The sequence below is a fragment of the Monodon monoceros genome, unplaced genomic scaffold (assembly GCF_005190385.1).
Source record: "Monodon monoceros isolate NGI ecotype Baffin Bay Population unplaced genomic scaffold, NGI_Narwhal_1 Super_Scaffold_22, whole genome shotgun sequence".
NCBI classification, from domain to species: domain Eukaryota; kingdom Metazoa; phylum Chordata; class Mammalia; order Artiodactyla; family Monodontidae; genus Monodon; species Monodon monoceros.
This window is the reverse complement of record NW_021703779.1, coordinates 3,542,185-3,564,047: the sequence shown is the minus strand read 5'-3', so window position 1 is coordinate 3,564,047 and position 21,863 is coordinate 3,542,185. Positions and strand designations below refer to the sequence as shown.

The 21,863-nt window shown below is 49.4% G+C and overlaps 1 protein-coding gene across 2 annotated transcripts in view; it reads left to right on the top strand.

Annotated features, from left to right (window-relative positions):
- The first annotated feature begins 1,781 nt into the window (after nt 1-1,781).
- WWC3 (WWC family member 3) overlaps nt 1,782-21,863 on the top strand; it is an 89,899-nt gene continuing 69,817 nt past the window's right edge. The window contains exons 1-3 of one of the 2 annotated variants that reach the window (XM_029240730.1): nt 1,782-2,062; nt 17,116-17,225; nt 20,812-21,015. In XM_029240730.1, the coding sequence (XP_029096563.1) occupies nt 1,815-2,062; nt 17,116-17,225; nt 20,812-21,015 (562 nt within the window). In that variant the 5' untranslated portion in view covers nt 1,782-1,814. Of the gene's footprint in view, nt 2,063-17,115; nt 17,226-20,811; nt 21,016-21,863 lie in introns of those variants that run through there. The other variant, XM_029240732.1, reaches the window with a different exon arrangement.

Sequence of the window (21,863 nt, the reverse complement as noted above, 5' to 3'; positions counted from 1 at the left end):
GTCGAAAGTGACTTACTTCCATACACACTTTGGCAACAGCGTAGGGACTCCTAATTAGAACGGGTTTTGATGGGCAGAAAAGCAGAAGAAAAAGGTCACCTCAGAGGGATTCAGTTCCATAGAAGTGCGCATGTTTTATTAAATTCCAAGTTAGGGCACGTGGTATATTTTGCTGGGCAGTGTTTATAGGATCATTTTACTTAAGTGCCGCATCACATTCACCCTTAGAAAGAAGGCAAAGGAAAGTCTGTTTCCAATAGTCTCCTGGTCAGCTGTATGTCTCATGCTTAGCACGTGCTCTGTGTACCAGTTTTAAAAATTGATGACTGTTTTAGAACCACCATCTCCCTCTGAAAGAGGAGAAACTGACCGTGGGATGAGCGTGGCATTTTACTCTTTACCACACGCAGAAGCATATCGTCGTGAAATGTTTTTAGTGCATGTATTTGGCTGGCAGTTTTCCGTTCTCTCCTCTTTCCCAGACTGTACACTGTCTGGGGCCTGCCCTCATCCCTCGTGTTTCCCAGAGCTTTTCTTGCACTTGCCGAGTGGCAATGCCATCACCCACCCCTGGGCTGAATAAATAATTATTTGATTAGAGTTCTAAAGGCTCTTTAAATATTCTAGGTGGAATTCTCAGTTTGAAAAGCAGATGCTGCTTAAAGTAACTGATCCTGTGCTTCCCGTATATAGTTCCTGACTCCTCTCACCTCCCATCTTCCCTCTCTGTGGAGGTGCCCCCGTCCCCCAGGGGCCGGATGACTATTTACTTGTGAGAGCTTCACTTATACGAGTTGGCTCAAGCCAGACTTCAAGTTATAATTATCTAAAGAGCATTTAAATCTACTACTGCTCGTGCTCCCCCACAGATCAATGAGGTCCAGCTTCCGGGGTGAACCCACACGTCCCTGCTGATTCTCCTTGCAGCCAGTGTGGAAATCCACTGTCGTACGCACCCCATCTTGTTCACGGTAATGAATGAGTATTTGTTGATGATTTCAATCTCATCATAAAACTCGGGCACATAAGCCTTGACGTGAGAAACCAGAAACACTGAGGTTTGTAAAGGGGAACGAAAGGTCGAATAGCTAGCTGTAAATGCTGTTGTGTTATTGCTTTGGAGCAGTGACGGGGCCTCAGGGTTTGATGTTCTGCTGAACCTAAAAATCACATATGTTTATGTTGCATCGCTTCCTACTCTGAGCTTCCATCGCCCTCTGTGTGCCCCTCCCATTGAGGGAGTTTGTCAGGTAGTGGCTGTTTGTTATTTATTTGCTCCCTGGCTGAGCTGAATTCCTGGAGGTTAACTCCTGGCACTTGGCATCTCAAATAGCTTTCCTGTAGTGAGTATTGAAACAAATGAATAGCCCTTTACAAATTTCTTAGAGCTTCTCCTAGGGTGGGGTCCCCAAGCTCTCTTATCCTTAGCCAAGATTACCTGCCTGCAACCACAAGCATCGTTTATACCAAGCCTCGTGCCTAGCTCTGCGTGGCAGGAGCTCCCTGTGCGTTCCGTCTGTTGGCTGGGCCATGCTCCAGGAAGGGTTTGCCCACCTCTGCACCTCACCTTGGTGTGGTGACTACAGCCTCAAACACCCACCGGCGCTGGGCCCCCAACCAAACTGCCAGATGTCAGAGGTCACAGGGAGTGGTGGGGACTGTGGCATGCTAGTGAGTGGCCCTTCCTAAGGGGATGGCCCTCATCAGCTTTAGCCGTTTTTGTCTTTGGGGACTCTTATCCCCATGTGCCAGCTCTTCCTATTTCTAAGGGAGTTGGAAATTCAGGTATTTGAAATGAAATCTGCTGAGGTTAAATGTTGGAAATCCACTGGGGTTTTGGTAGAATATCTGAGGGCCGACACTGCAAACCGGATAGAACACAGCTGCAGGCTGAGTTGGCTCTGGGACAGCCTTGGAGTCACGTGCTTCCAGCTCTCACTGTCTGGTTTGCCCTTCTTCTAGACAGAGAGAAGCAGGAATCCGGGGAGAATTCAGTGATGGCCGCACTTGTCCGATGGGATCATGGGAAGAGGAGAGGAGAGGAGGCCGCTTTGGGTTCTGGGTAAACGCTCTCTCATACAAAATGGCTTATTTTATTTGTATAGACATCCCACAGTCCCCTCCAGCTCTCTACCTACAGTTACTGTTGTGTTTGAGTGTTTTCTGTATCTAGTCTTTTTTCTTTTTGTAAGTAAAGAAACCAAAATGCAGTGATATATCAAGTAATTTTATAGCCACCCTTTCTCCCTGACCAGTAACCAAAGCCCTTCCAAGTTATTCCAGTGTCTTATTAAACACACTTTAAACATTATCCCAGGTAGACCTCACAAGGAGGAGAGTTCTGTTTTGCTGTTTGCTCCCTTGCCCACAGTGCCTGAGCAGAGCCTGGCGTGTGGTAGGTCCTCAGGGACTAACTATTACATGATTGTTGGTGGGCAGTAATTTATTGGGTCCCATCCGTATTGTTGGCCATTTGGCTTGTTTCCTTTTTCCTGTTATTGTACCTAGTACTGTGATGCCCCTCTTTATACATTAAGCTCTTCACCTATTTTAGATCATTTTTCATAGGTGTTGCTATTGACATTTGGGCTTGGGTGATTCTTCATGGTGGGCTGTCCTGTGCACTGTAGGATGTTTAGCAGCATCCCTGGCCTCCACTTACCAGCCTCAGTAGCACCTCCCCTCCACCCTTGTGACAACCAAAAATGTCTCCAGACACTGCTAGGTGTCCCCGGGAGGCACAGTGTCCCTTGGTTGAGAACCACTGTACTAGTGGGATTAGTGAGCCAAAGTGTCAATGTATTTTAAGATTTTAAACCTTAAAATACATGCTGCTCAGAGAAAATACTTCAGTGAGCTGTTGTCCGCTGCCTCTCTCTACCCCATTTCACCCAGCCTCCTTCCCCTGGGAGATCAGCATCCTCCCACTTCCCTGTGACTCTGGAGCAGTGCCGTCCAGTAGAACATTCCATGATGATGGACATGGTCCATGTCTGCCCTGTCCAGTATGGCAGCCACTAGCCATATACATTTCTTGAGTACTTGAAATGTGGCTAGTGCAGCTGAAGAATGAACTTTTAATTTAATTTTAATTAATTTAACTTTAAATAGCCACATGTGACTAGTGGCTTCCTCAGTGGACAGTGCAGGAAAGCCCCTCTGTGTGGCACCCCCAAATCACCCACCCTTTCTCAAAGTAGCCCTGATGAGAATCAGATCAATAGCAGGTTTTGAGGTGACTTCTCCTTGGTTGGTGTTTGGTTACTGTTGAGTTCAGCTCCTTCTTTTGTTACCTTCCAGCATCCCAGTTAGTGAGGAAAGCAATCTAAGGAAATAAAGCCTAATTGAGATATGAAGGAACTGGGCTGCCCTCTGGCCCTCTAAGCCTGCCTGGAATGTGTTTGCCTATAAATCCTAAGGGGCCTGATTTGGGAATTCTGACTTGCAGGAGAGACCCGATAGGACGGAGTTTTCCCTTAACTCAATCCGTTTGTTTCCTACTTTTCTAGAAGTTTCTTCCCCACTGGCCTATATAGATGAATTCTTCACCTCTTTATCCCTCCCTTTCGCCCTCCATTCTTCTGTCCATCCTTCATCCATCCCTCTGTCCACCTGTCCATCCCTCCATTCTTTTGTTCATCCTTCATCCATCCCTCTGTATATCTTCCCTCCTCCCTCCCTCCCTCTGTCCCTTCCTCCCTCCGTCCCTTCCTCCCTCCGTCCCTTCCTCCCTCCGTCCCTTCCTCCCTCCCTCCCTATCTCCCTCCCTTCCTTCCTTCCATTGACCCATCTACTGATCCAACTGTTTATCCGTCTATCCATCCCTTCATCAATCCCTTTGTCCATCCTTCAGTCCATGCATCCCTTCCTCCATCCATCCTTCTCTCTGTCATTCTTCCCTCCATCCTTCCAGCTCTCCCTGTCACTCCATCCCTCCTTCCATCCATCTGATCTCAGTGCACTCCTGCTGTAGGGTCAGGGTCTGTGCCAGGTACTGGGGAGGCAAGACCTCTAGGATCCTTGACTTCGTGATGTGCACAGACTAGTTGGGGCGTCTGAAGGCACTTGCCCTTCGATGAAGATTCAGAGCAGAGTCTTGGGAGCAGGATTGCCTGGGCTCGCGGTGAGGTAGCCTCTGCAGGGAAAGGGGGCTGTGGACGCTTGGAGTGAGAAGTTGAGTCAAGGTCACTTCAGGGTTGAGAGCACTGGGCTGGTTTGGGAGAGGATAACAAAGACAGAAGGCCTGCATCATTGCGGTCTCATTCTCTGTGATTGGATTGCTGGGCCATGGTGTCCCAAAGCCGGACAGGCAGAGCCCTTTAGTCTTCCTTGGTTTCTGGTCCTGGGAAGAACTCCTTCCTTCACTTGTGTCCCCTGTGCCATCATGAAGCAGACCCCAGGCACATGAGGGGAGCAGTGTTCCAGCGATCGAGGGGCCAGTCCCATTTACCGTAACAGTGCTCTTTGGTGACAGTTCTGAGCTCTGCCCAGGTGGGCTCAGGCGCCAAGCGCTGGTGGCTTGGTCTTGGGGATGTGCACCGACAAGTTTGACAGAACAGATGTATTTCAGAAAAATCGCAGGTTACTTGTTCTAGGTGTTGCTTTCCGTTTTGGACACAGCAGCCAGCGGTCCTGCCCAGCCCAACGACCCCTGCTCCCCCGGCCAAGGCTCCAGGGGGGCGCGTGCAGCAGCTGTTGGTGTCCCTGTCAGCAGGGCTGAGGGGACGGTCCCACGGGCCTCCTGGTGGTGGGAGGAACCTCGGGAGAGGGCTGGAGCGTGGGTTCTGAGGGAATGAGCTGGAGCCCAGCCCGCGGCCGTTCTGGGGGCCTGCACGCGCGTTTCAGTGAGGGCACTTGAGAGGCTCGGTGTAGATGTTAATGGCCTTCTAGAGGCTTTAGGGTGCAGAAAGCTCAGCCAGAGTGGCGGGGGCGTGCGGATGCTGACCGCTCTGGCTTGTGGCCACGCGGCGGGGAATTTCCAGTCGCTGTTGTCACGCAGTGTATTTACTCAGCTCCTCCAGGTGGGAACCTGGCCTCTTTTCAGTTCTGAAGGAGAGTTTGGGGCTCGCTCTTAAGCCACTTCAGGGGGCTGCCCAAGTATTGTTACCCACAGTCCTGCTCTGAGGATGTTTTAAACAATTTTTATGACTTGATATTGAGCAAAATGACGGAGTTCCTGCGCCAGTGCCTGCAGTTTGGGGGGCAGCTTCCTACGTTACAGGACACCCTCACTCGAGCCAGTAACACCCAGCCTGCCTCGCTCGTGCCTGTGGTCCTCGCCCGAGCTGGCCCGGCAGGGAGGCTGCCGCAGAGGCAGCGATGACCCGTCCTGCCTCCTTGGAGAGTCTCAGGGAAGCCCTGCGTTGTAGAACCTTTACAGTGAGAATGAGTTTCCCGTCGGGCGGACCCACGTTAGTGCAGAGGTGCCTCCCAAGACCTTAAGCTCACCACCTTCCTGATGTCACATAGAAGGGAACGCAGCAGGGTCCCGGAAATAGCAGAAGTAGTTACTCCTGTTACCCTTCCCAGAGCGTTCAGCTCAGGTGTCCCCTCGCCATCAGCACCGGCCTGGTGAGTGGCTTCACCGCGACTCAAGGACCTGCCCCCGTCACTGAGGCCCAGCGCTCCTCGGGCCTCGACCTTTCCCGCCCAGGCTCTGCTCCCCCTTCCTGCTGTCCACTTTCTCTGTAGCCCGAGGGACCTTCCTCCGAAACAGATCTGATGCCCGCGCGCCCGCCTCCATTCCTCAGGCCTCCCTGCCGCCTGCAAACTGCAACCTTGCTCTTTGTCAGGCCGGCCGTGCCTTCAGGGGGCGGGGCGGGGGGGAGAGGCTTCCTTTCGCCTCACCTGTTCTCACCCCCCCTGCGTGAGGCCTGGGCAGGTCCCCTGTCCTCCCTGGGCAGGTCAGAAGCGGCCTTGGTGCTCCTCTCTCTTGGGCCTTGAACCCACCGCCAGTGAAACCGGCCCTTCCTCCAGGAGCTGTGTGTGCTCTCTCCCTGGTGCCTCTTCCCCTGGGCAGGGAGCTTTGGGAACAGGGTTCCCGAAACTGGACTTCCCGGACAGGCAGCATTTCGTGTATATATGAGGGCAGCATTTTGGGTATATGTGTAAACATGTTTTTCTAGGGAGGAGATCGATGGCTTATCTCAGATTCCCAGAGAGATCCAAGACCTAAAAGAACCGCGAGCACTTGCCATTCCCTGCATCCTTTCCTGGCACGTTTCTTCATCAGAGCTTGATGGGTGTCTGAATGTCTTAGATGTTCAGGCATTTTCCCCTCTGCTTTTGTTCATGGATTCAGATGGCGATATATGCAAAGAGGCATCTGTAAAGAATGGAATTCTCATGCCCAAAAGAAAACAGATTAAGTGACTGCTAAAAAGTGGTGTGTATGTCTGGGTTTTTTTGGTGGGGGGAGGTAATTAATACAAAAAAGGGCGGGTGATAAAATCCTTTAGCTCTTACTCTTACAGGCCTGGCACAGGACTTCTGCAACTGGGAGCAGTACGCAGGGGCGAGCTCGATCTCGGCAGCATTTGCGAAGCTGAAACTGAGATCACAGAGCCGAGTTCTGTGCCGTCTCTGCCGCTGTATGCCTGTGTGCCGCTTGGCTGAAAGGATGGCCAGACTGTTCCGGGTCGCCTCCCCCTGTGATGCCATTTCTAAAGAATGTTATTGTTGGGCCTCTTTGCTCTCCTTGGCCAGTGGTGTTTTCCTCTCGTATTTCAGTTGAACTTTCTTCTTCCGTCAATTGTTACTATTTCTTTTTTTTTTTTCCCCGAATCCTTTCTTAAAACCTCCTCTTTTAATTTTTAAATATCCCTTCCTGTCTGTGATATTCAGTAGTAAGTTAAGAACCAAATTTTTATAACACTGTATTTTATTCTTAAAGGAGTATTTTAAGTCTCTCTTCTATTGTTTTGGCCATACTAAAAATAAGAAGATGGCCATTAACTTCCCAAACTGTACTCTCCTCTGAGTAATCATCATTAGCAGTTTGTCAGGAGAGTAAGGAGGATAAAAATTATTTAAAAGCGGAATGTGGTGCGTATATGAGTATCCTTATAACAGTAACACAGCATCTTTATTTCCGCTCTTTTCCTCAGGGATGGTGGTTCCTGCCTCACTGGCAGGAACCCTTTCATTTTTGCCTGGAATCCCTCCTCCGAGCTCGATGGGAGTGCAGAGAGCCGCTGGTGACCCGAGCAGGCTTCTCCCCCCTGGTCTTGCCACTTCTTAGGTGCCCGTCCCTGAGCTCAGTTTCCTCCTTAGGTAAAGTGGGGGTGGTTATGAGGGACACACCTTTTTAAAATTGTCGTGCTGATTAAAGAAGTTTCTCCCGTCCCTCTGAGCACAATGCGGGCTTTGCCTGGGGGGCTGGCGGCTGTGACTGCACACTTTCAGCAGTGTCTGCAAAACCTACAGGTGGTAGGCGGCAGCCCTGTGCATTAAACACGGTGGTTCCTGTGTGACTGGATGTAGCCACCTACAGGTATATCCTGCCTGGAGCGTTGCCTTGCCAATTACTGCTCCGGAAAGTAGGAGACCATTCTGTATCACATGTGCAATGGAAAGAAAAGTGTCATGACATAGTATGTACGTTCTACCCTTGTGAGGTATGATGTGCTCCAGTATTTTCTTTTTAAACCAAAACACTGATTGGGACCTACTCCATCAATTTCACTGCTCACTAATGGGCTGTGGCTGTAGCATGAGAGCGTGACGTAGAGTAACGTGACAGATGAATACAGAGGATTGGGAATGATGGTTTAGAGAATGTTTCAATATGTGTCCAGCTATTTGGAAGACGTCCAGGACATTGATCAGCCATGACTTAGAATTTGTGGATCAACATCGCCAGATGTGTGTAACAGTTTGACGTGAGTGAGATGACAGTCACCTACGTCCTTGGATTTTTTTTTCTTCTCCCCAGTGTTTCATATGACTTGGAGTCCTGACATTGTTTCTTCCTACTGTAAATGAAGTACTTATTAGGAATCGCAATGTGTGTGTGTACTTTTTTTTTAACACAGCTTTTAGTAAGGTGTAATTTACATCCCACAAAACTCACCATTTTAGTGTAGTTAAATGAGTTTTAGTAACTATATGCAGCTGGACCACCATCACCAAGATGTTCGGTTTTAGAACATTTCCATCTGCCGTCCCCCACTTTCCCACTCTGGTCCCTGATAGCCACTGATCTGCTGGTCTGCTTTCTGCCTGTGTATTTTGGAATGCCTGCTTTTCTGGTTCCTCTTTATAAAAGGCGGGTTCCGGAAGTCACACTGTCCTGGGAGTTGTTGTTTCTCCACCCACCCATGCTGAGAACCGCATTGGCTGGGGTTCTCCCTAGTGGCTAGTCGGCCTGGTCGGGAGCCCAGGGAGGAGGAGCCATTGGGGTCCATTGGGAGGGGGCTAGGTTCTGAGGGCTGGTCTGTGCATGCTTGGGTGGGCGCGGGGGCTTGGAGGGCAGCTGCGGAGTATTGGAAGGCCCAGAGCTGACTCTGGGTCTCCTTGCGAGGGCCCTCCAGCCTGCACTGGCTCTCATTCCTTAGCGCTGTGCATCCAGGATGCCATTCGTAATGCGACAAGCCCGCCTTTCCTATGGCGCTGGTAAACAGATCTCGAGCACCTGTTCCTCCCGTCCCCGAAGAGGAAGCGATGCATCCGTCACACAGCAGCCCACTTTCTTGGATCCAGTCTCTCAAGCTTCAGATCTGCACACCTGCTCATGAGCGTATTCTGTCGAGGCAGAGACGTGTGAGAACAGCTCTGGAACTGCCGTGGACATGTATTTGGTGGCAGGCTCCATTCGCCCTTAATCGGGTCTTGTCTGTGACTCACCCTGTGTGTGCAGCTGAGCACCTACTGGGGTGCGCCCTGGAGCTCTGTGGGGGCAGGTCAGAGCGGGAGGAGATGCCATTCTTGCCCAGAAGGAACAAATGCTACGGGAGATGCGATGTGAACAAATAACCGCCTTCTACTTAGAGTTTTAATAACTGTCCCAGGAGGAGAGAGAAAGTGCTGAGGCTGGCCCAAGAAAGGACAGCTTACTTCCTGCTGGGGTGGGCTGGGTCTGGACAGGAGGAATCTGGGCCAAATCTTGGAAGACGCATCAGGATTTGAACAGGAAGGGGGCGGGAGGGAAGCATGGGAAAGGGAGAGAACGCTCCAAGTTTGGGAATAGCTGTTCCCGCGGGGCTTGCTGGGAAGGCGGATGGGCAGCCAGGGGCGGAGGGAAGGGAAACAGTTCCCTGCAGGATGTTTTGTGGTCTTAGAAACCTGACTCTTTCCAGATCCCCACCAGGGACTTGTAGAAGACGGTGTCTCAGGCTGGATGTTTCTTAAGTGGTCTCAGTCTCAGCCCGTGGACTTTGCCGTGGTCCTTCGTAGAGTCAGACTGTCAGAGAACGAGTTGAGGTCCCGGAGCTGTGCTGTCCAGCGCGGTAGCTGCAGCCAGATGGGCAACTGGGCGCTTGAGATATGCGAGCCCAGCAGGAAGTGAGCTCACAGCGTAAGACACACGCCGGCTTTCAGAGACTTCATACCAAAAAAGGATGTCAAATATCTCATTTATAATTTTTATAATCATTACATGTCAAGTTGATAGTATTTTGGATGTACTGTGTTAAATAGAAAATATTATTAAAATAATCTCACCTGTTTATTTTTACCCTTTTAAATGTGGCTACTAGAAATTTTTTTAAAATTAATTAATTAATTTTTGGCTGCGTTGGGTCGCCGGCTGCACGCCGGCTTTCTTTTTTTAGTTGCCACGAGCGGGGGCTACTCTTCGTTGCGGTGCGTGGGCTTCTCTCATTCCGGTGGCTTCTTTTGTTGCAGAGCACGGGCTCTAGGGCATAGGCTTCAGTAGTTGTGGCACGTGGGCTCAGTAGTCGTGGCTCGCAGGCTCTAGAGCGCAGGCTCAGTAGTTGTGGCGCATGGGCTTAGTTGCTCTGCGCCATGTGGGATCTCCCTGGACCAGGGCTCGAACCCGTGTCCCCTGCATTGGCAGGCGGATTCTCAACCACTGCGCTACCAGGGAAGCCCTAGAAATTTTTTAGTTAAGTATGTGGTTGTCACTGTAAATATTTCTATTGGACAGCACTGCCCTAGAGAATTCTTTTTACTAAGTGGGCTGAAGTTTGTGTTTATTTTAGTCTAAGTTGTATCATTAGAGCCTATATTTGAGGTGAACAAAGTGTTTTCATTTATCTCAGGATTGTGCACTTGATGGGCTTGATGAGAAATTCTTTTTCTGTCATTTTCAAGGTGGAAGACCGTCCTGGGTGAGGTGCTCAGGCAGGTGCCTGTGATCGGCTGCCCCTCTGGCTGTGGTTTCCTTTGGGTGGTAGACTTGCATCTTGGCCTGTGGGCAGCTTGCTCAGCCCTGCATCCTAGCATCTCAATCCCAGGCTTTTAAACTGTGTTCCACTTGTACAGTATTATTCTGCTACATCAGAATAATACTGACATTCCCCCAGTTTTTAGAGGAAAAAATAGCATGGAAGGAAAATGCATGTTTATGGAGTATGTAATAAGTCCCCAAAACCTTGATATTGGTTACAGCCTTTTAGCCCTACCACCCCATAGTAAAGATGAGAAAACTGAGGCACAGCCAGACAGTCATTTGCCCAGGCTCATCCTCACTAGTAAGTGCTTATAGTTGCCTCAGTTGGAAGTTTTTCCTCCCATGATGTTTTTACAAGTTGTTGCAGTATCTGTCCATTGTCAGCGTGATTCAACAAAGCATACACTGTACGACTTTACACTTTTTCGGTTCACCAGTGTCTGGGATTACCCTGGCCTCCTTTTGGTAAAGAAAATGTGTTCAGAACCAGCGTTTACACATAGACACAGAGAACAGAGTACTGGTCACCAGAGGGGGAGGGGGTGGGGGGAAGGGCTAAATCAACGCATGTCAACTGCATGGTGACGGATGGAAAGTAAATTTTTGGTGGTGAGCACGCTGTAGTGTATGCAGAAGCCGAAATATGTTGTACACAGGAAACATATTGTTACAAATCAGTGTTACCTCAATTAAAAAAAAAGCCTCACCATTAGAAAGATTGTATATCATCCAAATAAATTCATTTGCCTTCATGGATTGAACAAAAAGAATCAGTGCTCATGCTTTGCTCTCTTCTCTCTGCTCTCACCTTCTGCTGCCCACGTTTACTTTTCTGCAATTCAGGGCAGTCAGTGTCAGATATTCCAGGCCCTGAGCGTGGCCGGGAGGGAGGACATGGCTTTTGAGGCACTGGACCATCGCCGCCGGCTCCACCCGCTGTCAGCCCTGCAGTCTAAATAAAGGATCTTGCAACGGGGAGGTGATCCTGGATGATCTGGGTGGGCCCAGTGTAATCTCAAGGGTCTTTCTGAGTGGAAGAGGGAGAACCAGAGAGATGGCATCCTGAGAAAGACTCTACCAGCCGTGGCTGGCTTTGAAGATGCAAGAAGCCGCCGCGGATGCCAGTAGTCTATTACAGACACTGGTTTTAGTTCACTGAAATCAATCGGACTTCTGATCTCCGGAGCTGTAAGATGACAAATGTGTTGTTTAACGCCACCAAGTTTGTGGCAATTTGTCACAGCAGCATGAGGAAACTAATAGTGTCTGAAGCAAGTCTGTTGGAGGTTGAGGGGGAAGCAGGAAGGGGAGTGGATGGAGCTGGTCTCCACACTGTAACTGAAGAGGCTGCACCCAGCCAGCATGACCCCGTGAGGTTGGTCGGATCACCCCCATTTTTTTTTTTTTTTAATGTTTATTTATTTATTTGGCTGCACCGGGTCTTAGTTGCGGCGTGCAGGATCTTTAGTTGTGGCCTGCATGTGGGATCTAGTTCCCTGACCAGGGATTGAACCTGGACCCCCTGCATTGGGAGCGCGGAGTCTTAGCCCCTGGACCACCAGGGAAGTCCCCACCCCCATTTTAAAGATTAGGAAACTGAGGCAGGCCCAGAGAGAGAAGGAATGACTCATGCAAGGTTTCATGGAAGTAAATGGCTCTCTGGGAACTGTTGCTGGCTGAGATGGCCCAGTGCCACTTCTTAAAGAGCCCCGCAGGATGCAGCAGGCAAAAGGGAACAAAATGAAGCCCGTGTCTGTGTCCTCCAGCATTCTCTCCCTTCTTATGGACCAATTCTGGTAAGAACGGCCAGCAAACCATATTCATGTCCTCTGCTGAGGCCAAGAAGAGCCGTTTGTGAAGCAGGGAATCTACGGTGGGAAGGTCTGTGCGGGGCGGTTGAGGGCAGGGAGAGCTGGCAGCTCCAGGTTGATGTCGCTCAGATAGGAGGAGACCAGTGAGAACTGGCCGCGTGGGGGCCTTCATGTCCCACTGCAGAGCGGACTTTGCTGTGGGAGGACACTGCTGCCCGGCTTCTCAGCTCATTGCACACTTCCCCCACAGCCTGAAAATGCCGGGGAGCTTACGCTACTCCCTACCTGCTTGTTCTTTGAAAGTGAAGCACGCTCGTGCCATCCGGATTTGTCCCGAGCCCTTGAACAAATGCATTCAAGATATCCCCAGAGGGTGATGAGAAAGGCCATCTCTCACTTCACTGGTAGGAGTGTATGCTGATGCTAAAGCACCTTGGCAGTTTACATCAGGTGTTTGCTGTGAGCTCATGTCCATGATTTACAAGAAAGAGCAGAAAATTGGAACATACCTAAATAGATGACTTGAGGTGTGCCTGGTAAAAAAGTTATGGTTTACTGCACATGACGGAAGGTTCTAAAATGATAGAAAGCGATGGTGACAGAGACTTAAAGGACATGAGGAAATACACAAATGAAAAAAATTAGTGTGTGAAATTGTATCTAGTATGATGTCAGCTGTGGAAAAATGTAGGAAAATAAGCTAAACCATGAATCCAGGGCTTCTGGATTTTAGGTGATTTTATTTCCTATGCTTTATACTTTATGAATTTTTTACGTTGACTTCACAGTAAGGAGAAAGGACCTTCATATCCTTCAACCCCATAAATTTACTTCTGGGAATCTTTCAAAGAAAATAATTGTAAATACAGATTACGAGCTATATGCACAGAGATGTTCCTTTCGTCATAGTTTTTTAAATTGAGATGTAATTCACATATACTATGAAAATCGCCATTTAAAGCATGCTGGTTACTAGTTTTTAGTATAATCACAAAGTTGCGCAACCATCATCCACTATCTAATTCCAGAACATTTTTATCACCCCCCAAAGGAAGGCTAACCCCTTAGCAATCACTCCCCATTCTCTCTTTATCTCCAACCCCTGACAACCACTGATCTACCCTCTGTCTCTATGAATTTGCCTGGTCTGGACATTTCTTGTAGATGGATGCATACAACATGTAGCCACTATGTCTGGCTTCTGTCACCCAGCACAGTGACTTCAAGGTCCATCCATACTGTAGCATGTGCCAGTACTTCGTTCTTTTTTTGTGGCTGAGTAATATTCCATTGTATGGATAGACCATGTTTTATTTGTCCATTCATCAGTTGATGGCCCTTAGTTGTTTTCACCTTTTGGCTATGGCGAATAATGCTGCTGTGGATATATGTTTTCGTTTCTCTTAGGTATACACCTAGGTGTAGAATTACTGACCCATATGGAAACTGTGTTTAACTGTATATTTGAGAAATTGCTGAACTGTTTTCCAAAGCAGCTCTCATGAATATTTACACTAGTGGAAATTAGGAAATAGTGTAGCTATCAATAGTAGGAGAGTGCTTAGGTAAAACGTATTAATCCCCTTAACGAACTGTTTGTAAAAATGCAAGTTATTTATTCTTAGACCGGGTGCTGGGGGTTCAAAGGCAGCTGAGACAGGGTAATTGTTCTCAAGGAGCTTAATCTATTCAGTTGTTCCAGGTGCTGTTTACAAATAATTTATAACAAGCGGGGACAGAATACTTAGGCTGTAGTGTTAGGCCACCTCGAGTAATTTTTGGAGAGACTCAAGGTATGAATTATTAAGTAAACATGTTACAAACTTAAGTGGAAAAGGCAGGGGAGAAAATTGTGTATACTGTATGATCATGACTATGTCAGAAAAAGACGAATAAAGAGAACATATAGAAAAAAGATGGAGGAAGACACATCAAAATAGGAATAATGGTTGTTTTTGAGTGGTGGTGTGCATGGACATTTCTCTCCTATTTAGGTGTATTTCCTAAACTTTGTGTAATAGAAACAAAAATACCCTGGCGTCTGTGTGTGGTGATCGTAGGAAGGAGTTGGTGGGAAAAATCTAGCATCAAGTTTTTGGGGGGATGAGAACTCAAGAGCCTGGACTGGCATACCTGTGGGTGACAGGACAATAAATTTAGATATCCTCGATGCTCTTATTGAAAATCATGCCCAAATTTGTCTACATACAGTGAAGTTACAGCTGTCTGGAAGTCTGGAGCGTGTGTCATCCTGATAAACAGGTGGATGAAGCAGAAGCGCAGCATAGATGTTTCACGGTGTGATGGATGAAGCCAGGGAGTGGGTGTTTCTCCCTGCTGTCAGCTGCTTCCTTTGCTGCCTTCTTCCTGCCCAAGGGCCCCCTGTCCTTGCCTTCTAGTTTACCACTTCTGTCTTTTGGGAGCTGGAAAACTTCTTCATTGAGCCTGTTCGAACTGCTGTCAAGTGAGTAGAAGGTCTCCAAGTGTGAGCCCTGTGGACAGAGGAGATGAACAGCAAGGACTTGATAACTTCTCCTCCTTGCTCGCGGTGCGAGCTGGACTCCGAGAGGCGTGACTCGTCATCTGCTTGCTTCAAAGTACTGATTCTGTGGATGATCATGCAAAGTCCATGCTCTGTTTAGAGAAGTGGAATCAGAGACGTACGGATTCTATATCAGGCCAAAATAAAATTTACCAAAATGGTAGATGTGTCAGTTTATTTTTAGAAGAAAGAGTATGGAAGTGTTATTTTACTTACTTGCGTTGTTTATTGGATAGAAAATTGAAAACTATGAACTTGCAATAGTTTTATAACAGTTGTGAGTTGTAAAGTAAATGAATTGGGCTCAGCAGTGCTAGAAGGTCAGGCTTCCCACATATGTGTGTATATATATTTATATGTATATATATATATTTTTTTTTTTTGTGGTATGCGGGCCTCTCACTGTTGTGGCCTCTCCTGTTGCGGAGCACAGGCTCTGGACGTGCAGGCTCAGCGGCCATGGCTCACGGGCCCAGTCGCTCCGCGGCATGTGGGATCTTCCCGGACCAGGGCACGAACCCGTGTCCCCTGCATCGGCACGCGGACTCTCAACCATCGCGCCACCAGGGAAGCCCTATACATATTTTTAATTAATTTATTTTACCTTTAGCTGCGTCGGGTCTTCGTTGCTGCACAGGGCTTTTGTCTAGTTGTGGTGAGCGGGGGCCACTCTTTGTTGCGGTGTGCGGGCTTCTCATCGCCGTGGCTTCTCTTGTTGCAGAGCACAGGCTCTAGGCGCACGGGCTTCAGTAGTTGTGGTGTGCAGTCTTCAGTAGTTGTGGCTCACGGGCTCTAGAGCGCAGGCTCAGCAGTTGTGGCGCACGGGCTTAGTGGCTCCGCGGCATGTGGGATCTTCTCGGACCAGGGCTCGAACCCGTGTCCCCTGCATTGGCAGGCGGATTCTTAACCACCGTGCCACCAGGGAAGCCATTCCCACCTATATTTGTCTACTAAATGAGATCACGTATGTCAGGATGCTTAGAACGTGCCCGTGCTTGGGCATCTTTCTCTAGGCTTATACGTGTATCTAGAATAGCAGAGTTGTGCTCAGGACTCAGTTTATCTTCAGGTAGCATTTGTTGTGGCTTGGTCCCATTCAGGACTTGAGTCACGCACAGCAGTCTGCTGTTACCTGTTTGACTTGGAACCACGGCGCCACCACACCATTCCTGACCCGTAAAGGAACTGTGCTGCGGACACTGGTGTTTGGGGCTGGGACCGGCACTATGCAGTAGGCTCATCTTGTGATGTTGTGGGGTTTTGAGCGCATCGTATTTGAGAGGATTTCCATGGTGTGTTTTGCCTTCTGTATATGTATTTCTGTTTTGATATTGACTCTAACTTCTTAAAACCATTATGTTTAAAACGAAGATGAGTTCAGTCAGTGCCGTTCTGATAGTGTTTATCTATTTCTAAAAGCTCCTGGGAGAGACAGAGCTTTGTTGTCGAACCAGTTTGGGGAAATAACATGTTCAAAATTCATACTTGTCTTGTGGGGCTTGGCGTTGGTTGTGGTGTCTCACTTTCCTGGGGCCAGAGACTGGAACAGAGATGTGGGAAGACTGAGTTAGTGAAATTTAGGTTATCAGATTCCCATGCATACCAGTCAATGTGCATTTATAGAGACAACTGAATAGATAGCTGCCTGGACTCAGACGATTATAGGGGCGGCTTGTTTTATGCCACAGCTGTCTTGTCAATCAGTGTGATCGTGGGGTGTAGGGGCGGGGGAGGTTCTACTTAAACCCATCTGGAGAACCTTTCCTTTATCTATCTGTGTCAAGCCAAGCTTTCCTTGATCAGATTTACTTCAAGGAGGATACTTTGCAGTTTCTGATTCCTTCTGTGTAAAGAATACAGGCAGTATTTAGTAGGCATCTCCTTGTATTGTTACCATGCTTGTTTGGCTTTTTGCCTTTGGTCAGTGGTTAACATTTAACTCCTTCACTTATGACCACTGGTAGATGAAACTTACAAATACATTTTAGATACATTTAAGCTGTAATGTACAGAAGCTGAAAGTTGTGAGGGGGGAACAGTTGTCAGGGAATGAGAACATAGGTGCTCTCCTGTTGTTGTGGCAGAGCGACATTCCATTGTCATCACCTCATTAAACATACAGCTTGGAAGAAGATGCTTGTTTTGCCTGTTCTGTAACTGTCAGTGTCGTTTTTGCTGGTCTTTAAAGTTGCACTGCGGGATAGTAACGCTTTTCACTGTGAGCGCACTGATATTGTTACTGATGATTCTTGAGGCAAAGCCAGCGAGTTAATTTTCCAACCACATAGTTGGAGCAAAAGCAGTCAATTAGATAATAATTTTGTATTGAAACCGAATTCTAGAGTCGATTCAGCAAACTTACATGAAATTGACCTCACTTTCAAATTTGCTTTCATAATTTTATTTTGCAGGATAACAAAGCCATTGACCTTTGCCGACTGTGTTGGGGATGAACTTCCGTTAGGATGGGAAACTGTATATGATAAACAAATTGGAATTTATTACATGGACCACATAAATAGTAAGTACAGTGCCACACTTGAGTTGTTACATATGGATGACTTTCCATATTGATCCCCCGGTAGCTAGGAACTCTTTTTTAGAGTGAAACAATTGTTACTCTCCAATGCAGCATTAAACTGGATTTTTATCAGTGTCATCAGAAGTGTTGATTAGCTGAGTTCTTCAAAAAGTGAAGCAGTTGTGTAGCTACCTGGCTTGTGTGTTGCTCAGGACTGCATGGAATATGTGGAATGCAGAGTTTGAATACCTAAAAGAAGGAATAAATTTCCCAGGCAGTTTAGTAATAGAAATCTCTCTCAAAATGAGAAGGGTGTTTCTAGCAGAGTGAAGTTTACAAGTTCTTGGAACAATAAATTCCCAAGTGGTTACCTTAACTTCATTTTGTCTTATCCCTTTGATTTTAGCTTTAATATACCAAACATTTTGGAGCTTTGTGAAGGGAGAAAATGATGTAAAGACCACAGCTAAAATAATGGGTCCTTGACCATGCCAGCCTTCTTGGTAGAATTGTCGGGAGCGGTGGTTCTCACCTGGGGCTGGTTTTGCCTCCCAGGGACACATGGTAGCGTCTGGGGCATTTTTCATGGTCATGCCTGGGAGAGGTGCTCCCGGCATCTGGTGGGTGGAGGCCAGGGATGCTGCTCCCCCTCGTGAAGTGCCCAGGACGGCCCCCCGAAGAGGCTGAGCCGCCTGGAGTGTCCGTGGTGCCTAGCTGACGCGCTGCTTCCCGCCCTCCTTGCTCTCTGCCGCCTCCTCAGCCTTCCTCCATCTGGGACCAGCTGGGGACCCATTTCTCTCTCAGATTCACATTTCTTCACTCCCCCCTTTTCGTTCTAGCTGCCTCGTGTTTCTGTCATCGTCATTACTACTGGGGATCCGAAGTTCCCCTTGGTGTGCTTTCTGTCCTTCAGGTTGTTGAGTGCGGGGGAGGCCGGGGGTGGGGTGCCCAGCATGTGAGTGACGAAGCTCCTCCCACGCTCAGTCCCACGGCTCCTCCTGTCCCCTTAGTGTGATCGACCCGGGCTGGTACCTTTAGGGCTGATTCCTGCATTGTCACCTGCCGGCCGGCCTCTGAGTTCAGCGTTTGGAACTCTGAATGGCGAGGCGTCCTGGCTGGCTCCTGGGGCAGGGGAGTTTCCAATCCGTACCCTCAGCCTTCACGTGACTGCGGCTCTCACCCAGGGATTGGGCAGGGGGGTGAGTGCCGCCCTGGCCCTGCTGCCCTCCCCGGCGGTTATGCCAGTGGCAGGAGGGCTTCCGGGTGGGTCCGCCGCCCTCCCTCTGGCCCGGCTGGCCCGGTGCCCCTGGGCTGCGTGCGGCCGGGCTGTCTGGCCCTTCTGGGCCACCTTCCCTGTGCTGTGGGCCTCTCTGGGCCCGGGCGGCAGTGCTGAACGGCACAGGCATCCGCCTTACACAACGTTTTTGGAAGCCGCCTACCTGCCGCTGAGGCCTCTGGCTCGTCTCTCGTAAACCCCAATTGCTCCTCCCTCTGTGTCCCCTTCTTTGCCGCTGGTGTGCCTTGCTGTCCTGCTGGCTGAGTCACAGCGAGTGTCACAGAGCACCTCTGTATGCTGGCCACTCTTGAGGCCCTGGGGACACAGGAAAGTGAGACCCAGGCTCCACCATGAGGGTTCAACATGACATGCTGGACTTGGCCATGAACCCGAAAACCGAAGAATCACCATGGACTTTCTTCCGGCCCCCTTGAGTATAACGGGTGACCCAGCACCATGGGGGATGTGGCTGAAGACATCAGCTCCAGGGTCATACCACCTCCTCCCTCTGAGGCCTTCAGGGAACCCAACTCTTTTTTTTTTCCCAGGAACATAAAAGATTATTATTGTAACAATTAGTACATGGGCCAGAGACCCCATTCCAGAAAACTTGCTCCTGAGAATCTAACTCTTGATAGCACAGCTTTATAGCTCTCTAAAGGCACAGGACCTGGGGAGTCAAATATTAAGTTGGAACTGTGCAGATTGATGGTGACGTGAGGGACCGGAGGGGCCCTGCGTGGATCACCTGCAAGGTTCCCAAGACTCTCGGGTGCACGGGACAGAGTGCGAACGATGCCTGTCGGCTGGGGTGAGTCTCATGGCTGAATCAACGTCAGAGACATCCGGGCACTTATAACAGCTGTGACTCTGCCTGCGCCCCCTCGGCCCACTGAATCTGGACTCCGGGGCTAGGTCGGGACCCCGATTTTTGTTGTCTTTGTTTTTTATTTCCCCATGGGAGCTTTTAAGGCCCAGGGAGGCTTTCTAGGAGGGGCCCTGGGGTAGCAGTGTGAAGCGGGGTAGGGGATGTTGCTGGGAGGGAGTTTAAAAAGGAAGGACTTACTTGAAACATCCTAGCAGGTGCTGTGTGTGTATGGGGCAAAGATAACCTAAAATTTACATTTTTAACCATTTTGATGTGAGTTGCACAGAATGTAAAGTTCACTGTTTAAAAGTCTGCAGTTCAGTGGCAATTGGCGCATTCACAGTGTTGTCCAGCTTCCACTTGTATCTAGTTCCAGAACATTTCGTCACGCCAAGGTACAACCTTGTGCTTTAAAAAAGGCCATGTGTTAGAGAACCGGAGGCAGAGTTGGGAAGGTCACTTTGGTGAGCGCACGGAGGATGGCTTTTGGCGGGATGAGGCAGGCAGCCTGCGTGTTTTTGGAGAGAGATCGTGAGGGTCTGATTGAAGTAAGGGGAGAAGGAGAGAAGGCGTACGTCGGCCACTGTGATACGCAGGGGCAGGAATTGCCAGTTGTGGATGACCCATGGAATACTCTGTGTGGGGAGAGGAGCGCACGAGTCCTCTGAGGGCGAGTCCCAGGCTGGCTCAGTGGGTAGATCCAGAGGAAGGCGCTTACTCAGAGGGGCAGGCGGGAGACGCAGGCGCTCGTCAGCGTGGCTTCCTCTGCTTTGCTTTGGTTTGTGTAGTGAAAGGGCGCTGTGTGAGAATGAGTTCTGCTTTGGACGAATGACTCAGAATTACTTTGCGTTCGTCCAGGTGGAGATGCCTCTAGGAGGGAGGAGGAAGGAAAGGATGGGCGCTCAGGGGAGAGGTTGGAGCCGGAGGTGGGCGTGAGCCCTTAAGGGAGCTGCTAGAGTGAGAGAGCCAGAGCGGAAAACGGGGGATTTATGGGAAGTCCAGGAAGAATGCAGAAGGACGTCGTCTGGCGTGGGAGGTGGGAGAAGGGGAGCGAGCCAGTCACGGGGACAGCAGAGCCCACAGCAGCCTGGCTTGAAGAAGGCAGGGAGAGGAAGCTTGGACGTGTGTCTTAGTTTGACAGGGATGACCTCCTTTGGGTTCATGTCCACTAACATTTACTTAGAGTGTGAAAAGTTGCCTGGTACCGTCTTCCCCTCCATGGAGCTATTGCATGTCTACAGAGCTTTCTTCTCCTCCCAAGCGTGGATATGTAAATAGGACGTGATCCGCACTCTGGGAGGTTCGTTATATAGACGCTTCCATAATGTACCTCCTGGTAGTTAATTAATTTTCTCATCGACTAGTCATATAACTGCATGATTATTGGTCAATGTAAAGATTTTACTTTGAAGTCCCTTATGTTCTTACCCTTTCAATTTCAGAGCTTACCCAGATTGAGGATCCCAGAGAACAGTGGAGGCGGGAGCAGGAACGGATGCTGAAGGAGTATTTAATTGTAGCCCAGGAGGCCCTCAACGCCAAGAAAGAAATCTACCAGATTAAGCAGCAGCGTTTCGAGCTGGCCCAGGAGGAATACCAGCAGCTGCACAAGATGTGCGAGGATGACGGCCGCTCGTACGCCAGCTGTGAGTTCACCGTCCTCCGCGGTTAACACGCGTGACTTCCAGAGCTGTCTCTCTGCTAGGCTTTTTGCAGACACTGAGCTTGAGTCAGGCAAGACAGCTTCCTAAATTTTCTAATCGCAGATTGTTAGGTAGTCAGCCTTCCACACTGGAATCCGACGGCCATTCACTACCGCTCCTTCAGCAAATGTTGATCAAGTGTCCGCCTTGTGCCCAGGCACTGCAACACGGGGGGAGCCCAAGAAAAGAGAGGCCCCTGCCCTCCCGGAGCTTCCATGCGGGTGGGCAAGGGAGAAAATAAACAAGCATGTTTCAGGTAGTGACACGAAACAGCCTCCTGGCTTCTGTTTGTCAGCGTGGAAAAGGGCTTCACCCAGAGATCTCTGCCGTTATTCCTGCTTGTCTGGGGTGGTCCCTGGGAAGGCCATACGATGGTTTTGTTGGTCCTGGATGGAAAGATTCAGGAGCCTCCACACATGTCAAGCCCCTGTCTCTTTGTAGCATACTTTCTTGGGCAAGACACTGAAGGTGGGGGAACTCAGTGTAACGCGGGGAATCAGGGGAACTCTGTCTGCCCCTCAAGTGAGATGGGTGCACACTGACGTCTTCCAAAGGGGACCCCTCCGAGTTTTGGAGGCTGCCGGACGTGGCCTCCTGTTTCAGGAGGACTCAGCAGATGCTCAGGAATTGAAGGAATCAGGTCCAGTCGCAGAAGCCAAAGCCTCTGGTTACTGACCCAGTCAGTCACTTCCTGAGCCGGTCCCTTCCCGACAAAGTTGTCACGCTTAACCAGCCACAAGCAGGTGCTTGTGGCCATGCCTGTCCCGCGTGCCGGTGAGCTTGGGGAGAGT